Source organism: Galeopterus variegatus, unplaced genomic scaffold (assembly GCF_000696425.1).
Source record: "Galeopterus variegatus unplaced genomic scaffold, G_variegatus-3.0.2 Scaffold1283, whole genome shotgun sequence".
Taxonomy (NCBI): Eukaryota; Metazoa; Chordata; class Mammalia; order Dermoptera; family Cynocephalidae; genus Galeopterus; species Galeopterus variegatus.
Genome location: NW_007727394.1, coordinates 208,805 through 224,885, shown reverse-complemented (window position 1 = coordinate 224,885; position 16,081 = coordinate 208,805). Strand labels below are relative to the sequence as shown.

At 52.5% G+C, this 16,081-nt stretch overlaps 1 protein-coding gene across 1 annotated transcript in view; it reads right to left on the bottom strand.

Moving 5' to 3' along the window:
• Nucleotides 1–16,081, bottom strand: part of SDK2 (sidekick cell adhesion molecule 2) — a 119,122-nt gene that overhangs the window by 24,922 nt on the left and 78,119 nt on the right. The window contains 8 exon segments of the mRNA XM_008576085.1: nt 63–249; nt 8,268–8,383; nt 8,542–8,643; nt 10,068–10,124; nt 11,711–11,846; nt 13,378–13,448; nt 13,966–14,069; nt 14,832–15,033. Of these exon segments, the coding sequence (XP_008574307.1) occupies nt 63–249; nt 8,268–8,383; nt 8,542–8,643; nt 10,068–10,124; nt 11,711–11,846; nt 13,378–13,448; nt 13,966–14,069; nt 14,832–15,033 (975 nt within the window).

Genomic DNA, 16,081 nt, shown 5'->3' with positions numbered 1-16,081 from the left:
CCAGGTGGGTCCTCCTGCAGCCCCTGGGGCAGATCTGCCCCTCCCCAGAGCCCTTCCCCCACCTGCTTGCTGGGTCTGGCCCCGGGTGGGGCTGCTCCGTGGCCCGTCCCCAGCGGCGTTGAAGGCTGCCACACTGACCATGTAGGCAGTGTAGCCGGTCAGGTTCTTCAGCTTCACACTATTCTCAGCCAGGAAAAGTGTCTTCACCCGCTCTGTGAGGTTCGGCTGCTGGGCTTCCCAGAAATAAATCTGTGGGCAGAGAGGATTACGGGAATGAGGGGGATGGAGACCCTGGGCTTCTCCCCTGCCCCTGCCTGATCCAGGGTCTTCAGAGACACCTTCACTGTTGTGAGTTGCCCACGAAACAGCATAAAAGTATCTGAGAGCTGTTTTAGAAACCCTTCCAGAACCTTCCTTTTCAAGATCAAGACCCTATTTGCTGCTAGACTGTAAATGCACAGCCCGTGTAACTGTGTTCACCACCGTGCCTGTAGGATTTAGCTCAGCACTGGCACATCAGCCCTCAGAACAGAGCTCCTGGAGGCATAAGCCAATTCTGTCCCATGGGAGCCTGAGTTGGGGAGATAAGTGCAGTGTAGAGTCCCAAGCTGAGTGGGGTGCCAGGGCCGGCAGCATCACATCACCTGCGAGCTGGTGCGGGATGTGGGGTCTCAGGCCCACCCTGGGCCTGCTGCAGCAGCAGTTGCAGGTTAGCCAGACCCTGGTGATGCACCCACACACTACAGTTTGCAAAGCCCCCAAGGATGCACCTGCATAGTACAGTTTGCAAAGCCTGCTGCAGAGGAAGGCCTGGGCTAAGATGACAGGTGGCCTGGGGCTGAATTCTGGCTGCACTATTTACTAGTGTTGTGCCTTGACCAGGTGACTTCTCTGAGCCACAGTCTTGTAATGTAAATAGTGGGGTTAAGGGCACTTACTTCCTAGGGTCAACATGAGGGGTGAAGGCCGTAAGGACTACAGAATATGGCACACTGCCTCCCATGGGGTACTTGGCCAGCCTCTGAAGGCAACGTGTGGCTGCAGAGTTTTAGGCCAGTAGCAGAGCAGCTGCTCCACAGTGCTTTCAATGATTTCATATTCAGCGGGGGTTAATACTCCTAGTTAGTGAAGCATGGAAGATTCTTAAACTAGTTTTAGAACTTTGGACTAAAGCCATCTAGAAAGCGGCAGGCCAGTCCCAAGCCACGTGGAGAATGGGAGATCGTTTGGTGCCACCTGCTGTCCAAAGAGGTTTCTGCAAGCTACTGGCTTAATTTCTCAATTTCCCTCGAGGAAGCTGAATAAAAGTGAGCAAGAGCTAATAGAAGTGTCCCCCACTGGCATGTGTGAATGACAGTTAGGACATCTTGCTACCATGAAATCCCTGCTTTTCTGCAAACTCCCCCAGCCTCTTTTTACAGACTCTTTTCCTATGGGTAGATGAGGTAGTCATTCATTAAGTCCCTCATTTGCCCATTCATAGTAATGGGGACACGACAGTAAACAAAGTTCCTGCTGATTTGGTGTTCAGGAGGAAGGTCAAGGCTAGCACTACAAATCTGGGTGTTATCAGTACATAGGTGGTATTTGATGATCAGCGAGAACTGGAAGAAAATGTGAGGTCAGGAAAAGACATTAAAAGAGGAAATATATTTCAGAATGCTTTTATGTCCCCTCCATGGGAGATACCCACCGCAGGGAAAACACAGTGATGTGGGAGAGAGAGGGTCAGTGGCTGGAGTCATGCTCTTAGTTAGGGGAGTGGTCAGGGTCTAGTGCCTCGTACAAAAACAATCACCCTCCACAGGTGCAGCTTACTTGTGTGCACTCGGTTCAGCAGACCTTTGCTAGATAATGACTAACAGAAAGAGGGACTAACACTCATGCAAAGGGCACAAAGGTGCTGAGACCAGCGCAGCCGAGTCATAGTGCATACCACTGGGTAACTGGGTGTCTGCTAGAATGCACGCTCCAGAGGGAAGGCATCTTCATTTGGCTCCCTGGGGACCGAAGCACCTAGAATCATGCCTAACACATTGCTGGTGCTGAATAAATATTTGCTGGATGAATAAATGCCTAACATAGACAAGGGCAGGCATAGGACTGTACCATTATAATCAACACCTTCCACCTGCTGTTCTCAATTCCCTACCCTTTCTTTTTTCCAGCTTTATTGAAGTATAATTGATAAATAAAACTAGTATATATTTAAGGCATGCAATGTGATGTTTTGGTATATGTATACATTGTGAAATGATCACCACAATCGAGATAATTAACTTATCCATCACCTCATAGTTACCCTTTATTTTTTTTTCCTGTGGTGAGAACACTTAAGATCTACCCTCTTAGCAAACTTCAAGTGTACAGTACAGTATTATTAACTATCATCTCCATGTTGTATACTAGGTCCCCAAAACTTACTCATCTGTAAAATTGAAACTTTGCATCTTGGACTAACATCTCTCCACTTCGTCTCCCAGCCCCTGGCAACCACCATCCTATACTCTCTGCTTCTGTGAGTTTGATTATTTCAGATTCCGCATGTAAGTGAGATCATACAGTATTTGTCTTTCTGTGTCTGGCTTATTTCACTTTGCCTAATGTTCTTCGGGTTCATCCATATTGTTGCAAATATTAGGATTTCCTTCTTTTGATAAGGCTGAATAATATTCAATCATTGTGTATACAAAGGGTCTTCAAAAAATTCACGGAAAGAGGTGTATGATGTTTTAATTCCATCTCTCCATGAACTTTTTGAAATACCCTTGTATATACCACATTTTCTTAATCCATTCATCCAACAACAGACATTTAGGTTGTTTCCACATGTTAGTTGTTGTGAATGCTGCAATGAACATGGGAGTGCATTTATCTCTTCAACATCCTGATTTCAATTCCTTTAGGTATATACCCAGTAGTGGGATTGCTGGATCATATAGTAGTTCTATTGCTAATTTTTTTGAGGAGCCTCTATACTGTTTTCTATAAGGTTGTGCCAATTTACATTGCCACCAACAGGGTGCAAGGGTTCCCCTTTCTCCACACCCTCTCCAACACTTACCTCTCGACTTTTTGACAATAGCCATCCTAACAGGTGTGACGTGATATCTCACTGTGGTTTTGATTTGCATTTCACAGATGATTAATGGTGTTGAGCATCTTTTCATACACATGTTGGCCATTTGTATGTCTTCTTTTGAGAAATGTCCATTCAGGTCCTTTGCCTCATTTTCTGAGTTGTTTTCTTTCCATTAAGTTGTTTGACTTCCTTATATATTTTGGCTATTAACCCCTTATCAGATGCATGGTTTGCAAATATTTTCTCCAATTCTGTAGTTTGTCTCTTCACTCTGTTGATTGTTTCCTTTGCTGTGTCCCTGCCCTTTCTTGCTTCATGCATTTCTCTGGCTGTTTTTAAGATTCTCTCTTTGTCTTTGAGCTTTGCCAGTTTGACTCTATAATGTGTCTTGGAGAGGCCCTTTTTGGACTTAATCTGTTTGGGGTTCTTTGAGCTTCCTTGATCTGTAGGTCCGTGTCTCTCCCTATACCTGGGAAGTCTCTATTATTATTTAGCCGAATAGGTTTTCAATGCCTTTTCCTTTCTCCTCTGCTTCTGGAACACCCATGAATCAGACGTTTGTGTGCTTAAGGTTATCTGCTAGCTCTCTTAGATTTTCTTCATTTTTTAAAAAGGTTATTTATTTTTGTTCACCTGGGTTATTTCAAAAAGATCATTTTCAAGATGAGAAATTCTTTCTTCTGCTTGCTCTAACCTGCTGCTTAGGACCTTGGTTGTGTTTTTTTTAATATTTTAATTTTTTATTCCTTCAGCTCCAGGAGTTCTGCTACATTCTTTTTAAGGTATTAATCTCTTTGTAAATTTCCTCCTTCGTAGACTGGATATCTCATTTAATTGTGTTGTCTAACTGAGTCTTCTTGTGTCTCATTGAGTTTCCTTAAGATGGTTGCTTGGAATTCCTTTTCAGTCATTTCAAGGGTTTCCTGCTCTATGGGGTCTGGTACTTGAGAATTACTGTATTCCCTTTGGTGGTGTCACATCTTGTTTTTTTTTTTCCTGTTTCTAGTATCTCTGCAGTGATGTCTGGTCATCTGGTACAGTGGTTGCTTCTTCTATTACTACAGAGTGGGCTTTGAGGAGAGAGACATCCTCCTGTAGATGTTTTTTTTTTCCCGCCCCCCTTTTTTGTTTTTTTTTTTTTCCTGTTTCTAGTATCTCTGCAGTGATGTCTGGTCATCTGGTACAGTGGTTGCTTCTTCTATTACTACAGAGTGGGCTTTGAGGAGAGAGACATCCTCCTGTAGATGTTTTTTTTTTCCCGCCCCCCTTTTTTGTTTTTTTTTTTTTCCTGTTTCTAGTATCTCTGCAGTGATGTCTGGTCATCTGGTACAGTGGTTGCTTCTTCTATTACTACAGAGTGGGCTTTGAGGAGAGAGACATCCTCCTGTAGATGTTTTTTTTTTCCCGCCCCCCATTTTTGTCTTTTTTCATGTCCGGCAACGGATCGCAACCCTCAGTGTCGCGCCCGTACCGGACCGGGACCGGCAACGGGATCGCAACCCTCGGTGTTGCTCCCACACCTCACTCAGCCAGTGAGCGGGAACCAGTCTGTATGTGGGATCCGAACCCTCGGCGGGAGCACCACCGCGCTTCCCAAGCGGCGCACTGTAGCAGTGCGCCACCGGGCCGGCCCCTCCTGTAGATGTTTTATATCGACTGTTGAGTAAGGTGTTGTTTTAGTATTGGATCCAGATAAACACTACAGTGTTGAGTACAGATATTTTATATCAACTGTTGAGTAAGGTGTTGTTTTAGTGTTGGTTCTGGACAAAAGCTATAGTAGTGTAGCCTTCATGTGGGTACTTTGGCTGTCTTCAGTGTTGGAGCTGTGTGGGTCTCCATGGCCTAGGCACCAGAGCACTCAGTGATTCCTTGCTGAGGTTAATGACACTGTGTTGGTTAATTGAAGATGTGGGTGAGCTCTTGAGTTCTTGGGAGAAGTGCCTATGTGCTCTGTTGCTTTTTGGCTGGGGTGGGTGATCCTGGGCTGGCTTGTTGGCATCCTGGCTAGTGCCCCGTGACCTTGATGGGTTCACTGGGGTATAGTAAAGCTCCTCAGTTTGAATGGGTGACCCTGCAGGGCTATTCCTCAGTTCTTTCCTACAGGCAGAGGCTCCTCCTGGGTCCTTGCTTCCCCTGGTTGGGGGATGGGCTGCTGGTGATGGGGAATTTTCTTTCTTACTCTATATAGGCATCCTGGGTTTCTGTATTCTTGGGGGGTTCCACGTGTCTCTCCCCATATCAAGGCAGTCATGTGGGCTGCACATGTTTCTCCCACCCCCAGGTGTGCTGCTGCATGTGGCAGTGTAATTCTCCCTGTGAGTTGGGCCATTGGGTCATGGGTCTGTGTTTGCTCACCTCTTTCCCCAGGCTCTGCCGGTGACTCTCTTATGTCAATGCAGTTGAGTGGTCAGTCAGCCACCTGCATAGTGTCTGTGGCTGCTGCTGTGGCAGCGAGCTGACCTTGTGGCAGCAGTGGCTGTGGTGGTGGCTATGGCAGACCACAGGTGTGCTCCTGCCATCTTCTGGGCAGGGGTCTGCCCGTGGCAGTACCTGAGGTCCTTGGGCATGTGCCTACCATCTGCTGGGCCCACAATCCACGTTCTATTCCACGCTCGATCATCAGCAAATTCTACCAGCTCTACTACTAAAATGCAACCGGAGTGCAACCACTTCTCACCACTGCTGCCAACCTGTGCGAGCCATTATTATGCCTCACCTCGATGATTGAGCTGCCTCTTCATGGTTTTCCTGCTTTCCCCATTTCAGACTATGCTCCCCACAATAGCCAGTGTGACCCTCTAAAAATCCAAGTCCTCTGTGACTATCTCACTCAGAGTAAAATCCAAGCCCTGCAGGCTCTGGAGGCTCTGGACCTGGTCACTGTACTTCCCATCACACTCCCCCCAACTCATGCCGGGGACACACAGGGTCTTTGCACACTCCAAGCACCCCCCTACCCCAGGACCTTTCCTCTTCTTTCCCCTCTTTCTAGAATGTTCTTTCCCTCGGTCCACGTGATTCACACACTGTTCTCCTTTAGGGTTTTGCTCAGATACCACCTCATTAAGTTCTTTCCTAATGACCCTACTTAAAATTTCAAACCTCAGCCCCCTCGGTCCACGTGATTCACACACTGTTCTCCTTTAGGGTTTTCTCAGATACCACCTCATTAAGTTCTTTCCTAATGACCCTACTTAAAATTTCAAACCTCAGCCTGGATCTGCCTCTCCCCTTCATCACTTAATTTACCACCACGTGGTGGTATTATTTGGTTTGTACATTGACGGTCTTCCCCTAAAATTTAGGCTCATGTTGTCTCTTTGCTCACTGCTTTATTCTCAGCACCAAGAACAAACCTGAGCACAAAATAACTGCTCCCTAAACATGAGTCATTGCAGGACTGAAAGACTAGATCTCTAGGAATGTCCATGAATGTGTATGTTGCAGCTCAGTCTGATGACCCAAGTGTAGTATCATTTTAGCTGTGTCATTGGTTGATGATGTTAACTCATCATTACTGTGAATGAATGTTGACCTTAATCCATTGGTTAACACACGTCCAGGAGGCAGCAATTCCCATCTCCCCAGTTCATGTTCATAGTTGCTGCTAGGGTTTGGATGATGTTTTTTGGAACTTGTAGATAGCTGCTGTGTTATAGAGGGTGGAGTGCACCCACACACTTCCTAGGTCTGTATGTTAACTTGCAACTTCCAAACCTCGACAGTCTGGTGCCGTCAAACTGTTGCTGGCTCCGCCTGGACCCTTTTTCTTCCCGTGGGAGGCATATGCTAGGGGGTGCAATATTTAGTTTTCCAAGCTGGTGCTCCTGGGCAAAGACTTGAAGGGTATCATCCATCTTTACAGCTTCCTTGGCAAGACACCCTTTCCACCCCCCCACTCCTTCATCTCCAATGGAAAGAGACTCCTATCCCAGATCCTGTCTTTTTTTTTTTTTTTTTTTTTTTTTTTATAAAGATGACCGGTAAGGGGATCTTAACCCTTGACTTGGTGTTGTCAGCACCACGCTCAGCCAGTGAGCAAACCGGCCATCCCTATATGGGATCCGAACCCGTGGCCTTGGTGTTATCAGCACCGCACTCTCCCGAGTGAGCCACGGGCCGGCCCCCAGATTCTGTCTTAAATCGGCACTACTTGTATTAACAAGCTGTGTGACCCGAACAAGCTCTTCGTCTTTGCTGAGACTCAGTTTTCACCTGTGGAATGAGGGGCTGGGCCAGGTCAACCATGAGGTCCCTTGTGGCTCCCACATCCCCCATCCTGGGCCATTACACTGGGGCTATTCTCTGGAATAACATCTGACCGCCAAGAATTAATGTCGGCTGGATGCTGGTGCAGGAAGCTGATCTCAACATGGCCAAGGGCTGTGAGTTCCAACTGCCCCAACCAAGGAGACACATTCCTCTTTCTCTTGTTTCTAACCACTTCCTCTAGTACTTGTGTGTTCAGTGCTTCCTCTCCACCCCTCGCAGGCTGACGGCCAGTGGACCTGGAGTCTGACTCTCAGCCACCAGCTATTTTCATAACCTCTCCAGGCCACCTAAAGTGGGTCTTGGTTTCCTTATCTGTATATAGGGCATACAAATCCATAACCTACCAGCTTTACAGGACTTTCAAGAGGATTAAAGAGTTCCAAAGGGCTCTGTGGATATTAGAGGCAAACTGAATCCCATGATAACACATGACATCACCCAAAATCTAGAAATGATTTTTAAGCAGAGATTTCCAAATACCAGCCAGTGGTACTTTGCTCATTGGCCATCCAGTTAGAAGCAATGTTATAATTAGGGGGCCAAATGACCCCTAGGAGGGGTTTTAAGATAAGTATGGGGCTGGTGCTGATGGGATGGGGTGTGTGTGCTGCTCAGAGATATGTGAGCTGAGGTGTGTGTGGCTGGGGTTTCTTGCATCTGAGCTCAGCCTGCCCTTAGGACAGTGGAAGGGATCGGTGCTCCAGCTGCACAACACTTCTGTCAATTGGGGGCAAACAGCCAAAGAGGCAGGTGTACAGCAGGGCTGAAGGGGTGAGCACTTGGTGGGAGGTGGAAGGGCCTGGGGACCTCCCCCCCTACCATCCATGGGTCACTTCCCAACCCCCACCCTGGCCCCTTGCCCCGCTGCACCCCTTTGCTCTGCCGGAGCACCCCATACCCCATACCATACCTTGTAGCCCTGGATATCTCCATTCTGGCTGTCCAGTGGGGGTGGCTCCCATGTCACATCCAGCTGGGTGGCTGTGGCACCGTGGACGGCCACATTACGAGGCGCTGCCGTGGGCACTGTGTGGTGTGGAGGGTGGTGAGTGAGTGAGTGAGTAGACTCTGGGGAGGGGGAGGTGGGATGGGGACCCCAGATCTTGCATCTCTCCTGGCTGGACTTGGTGGGGGTGGGAAAGGCATGCTGTGGCTGGACAGGGGACAGGGCAGGCGGTGCTCACCTGCTTCCCCTACAAAGACCTCCTGCGGGGGGCTCAAGGGCCCCTCACCCACGGCATTGTACACACTCATCCGTATCTCGTAGCGCCGGTGCTTGTTCAGGTCTGTGGGGGAGAGTGGGGGGGGAACACACAGAGGTCACCGTCCCTGCTGGGAAGGAGCCTGCCATGGAAGGTGGAGGCTGTAGGGGGAGGGATGAGCATTCCTGCAATTCTAGCTCCCTGTGTGAAGGTTCAGGAAAAAATGGGCCAGAGGTGGGGCCTCCGGGGGATGCTCAGTCTCCTGCCCTGAATCTGGACACAGGATGACACTGGATCGCCTCCTGGCTGAGGGTGACCATACAATTGATTGCCCAAATGGACACTTTTGAGACTGAAAGGGGCAGTATTAATATTTACGCTGGGACAACCAGTGTAAACCACAACTGTCCTGAGCACGGCAGGCCACCAGGCCATGCCCTCCCTGTCTGTCCCCTCTCTTTCCCACCATGGCAGATGCCCAGAGTCCCCAGCTCCAGGACCCCACCCCCACCCCCAGCCCCATCCACCAGGTCTTTATGTGGCGGTGGAGGGGTTCAGTCCTAGAGAAGAGGGCTTATTGGATGGGAATTCTGGGATAAAGAAACCTCATGTTTTGCCAAGCCTGTGGTGCTTGGGTGGGGACACCGGCAGAGGTTGGGAGAGGGAAACAGCTACAGGAAAAGGGACTCAGTCACCCTGGGTGGGGGTGGGGGTGGAGTGGGGGAAGCTGCCCCTGCAGGGGGTGGCTGGCGTGTTCTCCCCTCTCCGCTCTCCTCTCTCTGGGCTCCCCTCCTCTTCTCCCTTCCCCAGGGTTGAAGTTCTACCCTTCCAAGGGACCCAGAACCAGGGGTGTGTGTCACCCCAGCTGAGCCGGCTCTGCAGCCTATGGTGGCCACTGGTTGAGGAAGGAAGGAGGAGGACAAACTTGTGCTGTTTTCCTTTAAGCAGGAGGCCAAGGCTCTGGGCCTTTGGAAGAACCATGGCTGGGACTTCGGAAACAAAGCAAGAGCTGGGAAATGTGACCAGCAGGAGCACGGCCTTGGTCCCCGGAGAGAAGACAGAAGCTGGTGCACAAGACTTGCTGCCTGCTGCCTCCAGGAGGGGGGTCTCAACGGGAAGGCACAGATGGGTGGAAAAGTGCCTCGGATGGTACAAGATGGGCAGCGGCGACGCGGGACCTGCCCGCCGGCCCACCCTGCAGCGTCCAGCAGCACCTCCCGTGGACCTAACCTCACTGTCCACCGCCCACGGAGCACAAAGCTGCAGACTTTCCTCTTTCATCCCGCTCCCAACAGAAGCTCAGCTTGGAGGAGGATGCCCCTGCTAACTGCCCCTTGTGTGTGTTTGGGAAAAGTCCCATGTGTTAAGGGTGATCCCATTCTTCAAGCACCCCAGGGTGCACATGGTGCACATGCTGCAGCCTGTGATCAGATGTTCCCGAGGCCCCACTCCCCACCCCCGTGGAAGGCCTGGGCCCGCGACGGGAGCTGCCATGCAAGGAGACTTACTGTCCAGCTCGTACTGCGTGAGGCTGGGCCGGCTCAGGTTCCGCATGGAGTACAAGGCTATGGGGTGGGGGCGGCGGAGGGGGCGGAGGAGACAGCAGACAGAGGAGGTTAGTGCACACACATGCCCCGCCCACGAAGAAACCCGGCCAGGGGGACGGGGTGGGACAGAGGGGGGCTGGCAGCGGGAACAGGCAGAGGGAGAGTGTTTCTGGATCCCTGATGCTGAGTTAGGGGCCGGGATGAGAATGGGGGTGCTGGGGGGAGGCAGCTGGTAGGCACTGGCCAGAGGTCGTGGGGTATCTTGAGCTCCTCGGAGCTCGGCACCCCTGGGGACAGCTCAGGGGGACCTTCTATTTCCAACTCCGCTCCCTTGTTTCAAGGCAGGGCTCCTGGAAAACCACCATGAAATACTAGAGTCGTTAATTTCCTCATATGAACCAGAAACAATTTTACTACCAGGAAATATGACTGCATTATACACAGGCAATATAAAATCACAACCACGAGCACATGTTGGCAAAAAAAATTAAAAAATAACACAAACTGTTGGATCAGCGACTTCCAAGTTTTTCTATTAATATTCCTTTGCTATAGGGTCAATCTTGCGAGAAGACAAGCATGAAAGGCTGAAGAGAATTATGGGAGGAAACACCAAAATGGAGAGGATCTTAAATTGCTCCCCCTCTCCTGCTAGTCTCTCTTTTGGTGAGTGGTGCCACCAGCTGCCTGGGTACCCAAATCCTTCAGGGCTCCTCCCCGTCCCCTCCACGAATCAATATGGCACCCTGTAGTCTGTGTCCACAACACATCGTCTCCCAAGCTGGCCTTCAGTTCCATCTCGAGCCTGCCACCTGGGTTCCAACCTCCTGCTCTCTGGCCTATGTTTCTGCAACAGTCTCCTCTGGCCTCCCTGTCTCTGATCCCCCAATCCCTCCACGGTCAAGCCATCATCCTCATGCCACCAAAGTGGCCCTCCTAACACAGAAGTCCAACCATGTCTTTCACTTGCTTTGACTCTCCCAGGAATCCTCTCCCTGTGATTTCTACCTGGGCTCCGTGCTCTCTTTCCTTCCCGCCATAGAGCTAGGCTAGATGCACAAGACCCTGGGGCAGGGCAGTGACTTCCTGCCCTAGGGTCCTGCCCGTTCTGATCTTGGGGAGTGACCAGGGGGCTTTGCTCCCTCAGAAGCAAGGTGCTCCTTCCTACATGCTGGGCTCTCCCATCCCTTTGCCTGGTTAACTTAGAATCGTCCTCCAGTGTTAGTGCCAATGTCAATGCCGGGGAAGCCTTTTCTGACCCTGGGTTTAGGCTCTCCTGGGATATTTCCTCCACAGCTGTCCTGCCAACGGGCCTTAGACATCTATTTCGGAGATCACTTCTTGAATGCCTGGCTCCTCCTTGAGCCTGCAACCTCCAAGAAGGCAAGGACCCTGTCTGTCTTGATCACGGATGTGCCCTCCAGGGTCTCGGGGCATGTAGAAGGTGCTCAATAAACGCTCGTAAGTGAATGAATGGGATGGGGACAGAGGCACACACGGGGGAGGGAGGCAGGGTTCCAGGTTAGAGTGATTCCAGGAAGCTGAGAGCTTCAGAGGTGAGTGTGCGCCCATCTTCTCCCCCATCCCCTTGAGGTATCACTCACGGGTAAGCTCGGCCCACTTGGCCCCGGGGTTGTTGATGCCTCGAAGAGTGAAGCCCCTCAGCCCTTCATAAAGCAGCTCCCGGTACCGAATCCGGAAGCCCAGGAGGATGCCATTGACCTTGTCCTCGGCTGGAGGCTGCAGGGAAGGAAGCAGGAGATAGGGAGGCCCCAGATCACTGCTTGCACCGCTCCGCCCCTCCCTATCCCCAAGATAACATTGGCCATCTTCAATTTACAAAGCACGTCCACAGAGGTTATTTCATGACCGCAGCGTTCCCTGTGAAGCAGGGGAGGGCAGAAATCACCATGCAATCCTCCTTTCACAGAGCGGGAAACTGAGGCTCAGAGATGTTAAGGAGCTTTCCCAAGATCACACAGCATCGTTAGGGCCTGGAGCATGACTCTGGACACATAGTTGTTTTCATGGAGCCAGTTCATGGCCAGGAGCTCCCTCCCCAATCATCAGCCTCCCCGGGCCTGCTGACCCCTGCCTTACCACCTGGCCAACACTTCCTGGCATTTCCTGTGACCTAGACCCTCTCCCTCCTCTTCAGCACATACAGGGGCAAGTGTGTCTGCCTGCACCGCACTCCCCCGTCCCCCCTTCACATTTTCTCCTTTGCTCCTGCTCCTGTCCACAGCTGGGTTGGAGAACAGACTTCGGGAGGAAGTGGGAACTATCTTTATGATGCCTCTTTAAAAAAACCTGCTGAAAGGGTTCAGCCTTTTATTAGCACCTTAATTGCTTCCCTGGCTGCTGCTGGTACCTCCCTGTTCCCTTCACCACACTGGCCCCAATCTGCTCCAGCCTCATCCTGGCTCACAGCTGTATATGAGTCATCTTCATCTCAGGGAGTGTCCCCTCTGTGAGGCTGGGGAGGGGCCACGGGTCCCTCCTCATTTTGTCTTCAAGGGTTTTCCCTTTAGCAGGGCTGCATCTGGGCAAAGGGTGGTGCCTGCCCCTCTGATCCTGAGAAGCAGAGGCGGGAGTTAGCTGCTCTGGGGTCTCCGTGGGTGGCCTGCTGAGCCAAAGGCTGGACTTCAGAGGGCACAGGAGGAGCCTGAGGGCGAGACATGGGCAGCCTGTCTCTGAGGTTCACCCATGGTCTTCCTCAGGCCGCAGCAGAACAGGCCGTGCCCACCAAAGAGCGGGCGGCTGGAAGGGGCGTGGAGGAAGGGGGGTGTTTTCTCTGCATCTGAACAATGGGCTCCAGCTGACAGTGACGGACACAGGTCAGGCATGCACACCTCTGCTTGTCTCTCTATTAGGAACCCCTTCACTGACCAGTGGGTCTAGACTTCAGGGAGACACTGGGGGCCCTGAGAGTCCCAAGTATTTTTCAGTACACCTAAGGCTAATACACATGGCCCTGTCACTCACTAGCTGTATGACTTGGGGCTACTGGCGTCCCCTCCTGAGTCTCGGTCCTCATCTGCAGAAGGGGATGATAATAGCAGCAGCCTGATGTGAAGACCTGGAGAGTGGAATGAGGGATGTGTGTGCGTGTCTGTGTGTGCATAGAATGTTCTGTAACATGCACACTCCCGGATTGCTCTTGCCTTCTGTGTGCTCTGGGGGCAGAGAACCTGGGAGCCCCAGGCAGCCCCGGTGGGGACTGTTGACTTTCTGATCTCAGTTTGGGAGCTCTCTGCCTGCCGGGTCTTACCTGCCATCGGATTAGCACAGAAGTGGTGGTGTGGGGCGTCACTGAGAGGATGGTGGGTGCTTCGTCAGGGGCTGCGGACAGAGGCACACAAGGGGGCTCTGGGGGCTGGAGCTTCAGCCCCATGCCCTGGGAGCCCACGGGGACCAGATTCTGTTGATACTGGACTGGACAACAGATCCAGCTTAAGTCACCTTCAATGCCCACCAACCCAATTTCTGCAGAACAAAGGGCCACTGTGGAGGGAGAGAGAGACTACGACCTGACCCCAGACCAAACCCAAGGATCCCAGAGCCCCCTCCTTTCTGCCTCTTGGAGCCACAGGCCTCCCCCCTCCCATTCACTGGTAGCTTGTGGGACATCAGACAAGGAAGGCACTAAGAGGCGAGGCTGGGCCTGGGATCCCAAGGCCCTGGCAAAGGCCCTTCTGGCCCGAACCTCCTTGGGACTCTGTGCAGGAGATCAGGAGCCCAGCAAACTGGTGCCCCTCTCATCTTTGGAGTCCCCTCCCCTTGGAAGAGAATGCCCAGTGCCCAGGAAATAGCCAGTGAGCCAAGGGGAAGAGATGCAAGTGGGGGAGGGGGCACTGACCGGCCTGCAGGGTGGTCAGTGACTCTGACTCCTCGCTGAAGTCGCTGTCCCCAATGTCATTGGTTGCCTTCAGTCGGAACTTGTAGGACGTGAAGGGCTTGAGCCTGTGAGGGGAATCAGATCCAATGAACTGAGCTGTCTCCTAAAGACCCTGTGCCACGCCTCGGCCACAGGGTCTGACTGATCTACCCCTGCTCGAGGAAAGGGGCGGGGTGCCGACCCACTACACAGACAGGAACACCGAAGCTCCGACAGGAGCTCTGCTACGAAGGGTACCAGACCCCCCAGATCATGTCAGCTTGGGATGCCTTTAGCTCCAGTCACCGGCTACAGGTCCCCAAAAGAAATGTCTATACGTTTCCTACCTCAGAAGACCAGGCCACTACGAAAGTGCAAACTCCCTCCACCCCCAAACTGCCATCCCTTTCTTAAATTGAGTAAATTCAGGAAGGGTGGAGGTTCTCAAGGGTAACCAGTACTTCGTCTCTATAAGTCTCATTTCCTCTCCCAGCAAACATCTTTCTTTTTGATTTATTGGGGGTGGGAGAGGTGGGGAGGAAAGTATGGCTCAAAACTCCCAGTCATGTTAACTGGAATATAAAAAATACAACCCACTGGGAATTAAATTGAAACCAGAATTTCAGAGCGAAGATCCACTCTCCTATTAAAGATGAGAGGAACTGCCGCCTGGCTGGGAAGAATCCCTAATGCAGGATGGTGGCTCTTCACTAAAGGGGCTTCTAGGCTGCAGCAATAGATCATTAAGATGCAACCCCAGAGAGACAGAGGGAGAGGGCTGGAGGGGCCAGAGCGGACCGGGAGGCCTCCTGGGTGGTGCTGTCCAGGCTGGGGGGTCCGGGCCTCACCTGTCCACAATGAAGGTGGAGGCGTTGTGGCTCACGGAGGCGGAGTGCAGCGCCCACCTGCCGCTGGGCAGCTCGCGGGTCTGGACGGTGTAGTAGCGCACAGGGGACAGCCCGTCGCTGCCAGGCTCCCAGGACAGCAGCACGCTGCGTGCCTTCACGTCCTCCTGCTGCACCACCAGCTTGCTGGGGGGCTGCGGGCGGTCTGCGGGTGGCAGAGGGGAGGAGAGTGAACAGCGCAGCGGGGCCAGGTGCTGGTGGAGGGGACGGCTTTCTCAAGGGAGGGAAGGATGGCTCTGGGTCAGGCCTGGAGCCACACTCCTCCTAGGTCCACGCGCACGGGGTCCTGCCATGTTCTGTCCCTGTGCGCAGCCAGCACCCGTGTCTCCTGGTCAGAACCTCCCCTCCGTACACACACACCAAGGACTGGCCATGAGGACGTGTAAACACCCCAGCACCTCTGCTCCTGCCCCGCAGCAACGCTGAGATGGGACCTGCGCTGTCCCGAGTGGGACGGAGCCCACCCTTCCCTCTGTGGGACTCTGCTTTACACCACGCCCTCGCTCGGCTTCCTTCTCTCTCCAGCCTCACTTGTCTACCCGCTACTGCAGAGACTGTCAGCCTTGGCACTGCGGCATCTGGGATGGAGCGTGCTCTGCGGGGCTGTCCTGTGCCGTGCAGGATGCCGAGCCACCTCCCTGACCTCTGCCCACTCATCGGCAGGAGCACCTTCCACCTGGTTGTAACCACCAAGCTGTCTCTGACAATGTCCCGTGGGGGGACAAAGCAGCCCCCAGTTTGGAACCACTGTCTTACTGGGAACATTTCCTCATCCATCACTTTCACATCAATCGGCGTCTCAGACCTGTGTCTGGGGAACCCAAGCTTGGGCGAGATGCATGCCAGCTCAGGGCAGTGGGCCGTGGTGGCCAGGGCTCAGGCTGCAGCCCCAATCCTCCATGCAACCGGACAAGGCCAGGGCCATGCAGGGGAGGGGAGAAGGGAAGGATGATGGTCACCAAGCTTCCCTTTAGAAAACCAGAGCAGAGCAGGATCCTTGGGAGGGGACCTCCCAGCTCAGCTCTGGAGGTCTCCCAGACCCCTTGCTGACCTTGACTCTGGAGACTGGAACCCTCTTTCCATCCCAGGTGGGGCAGTGTGACTCCTAACTAGCTGATCCCCAGCCATCCAGTGGAGAGGCTCCGAGCACCCGGATCGGCTGGGGGTGCCCCTTGGCCACCTCTCAGGCCTCC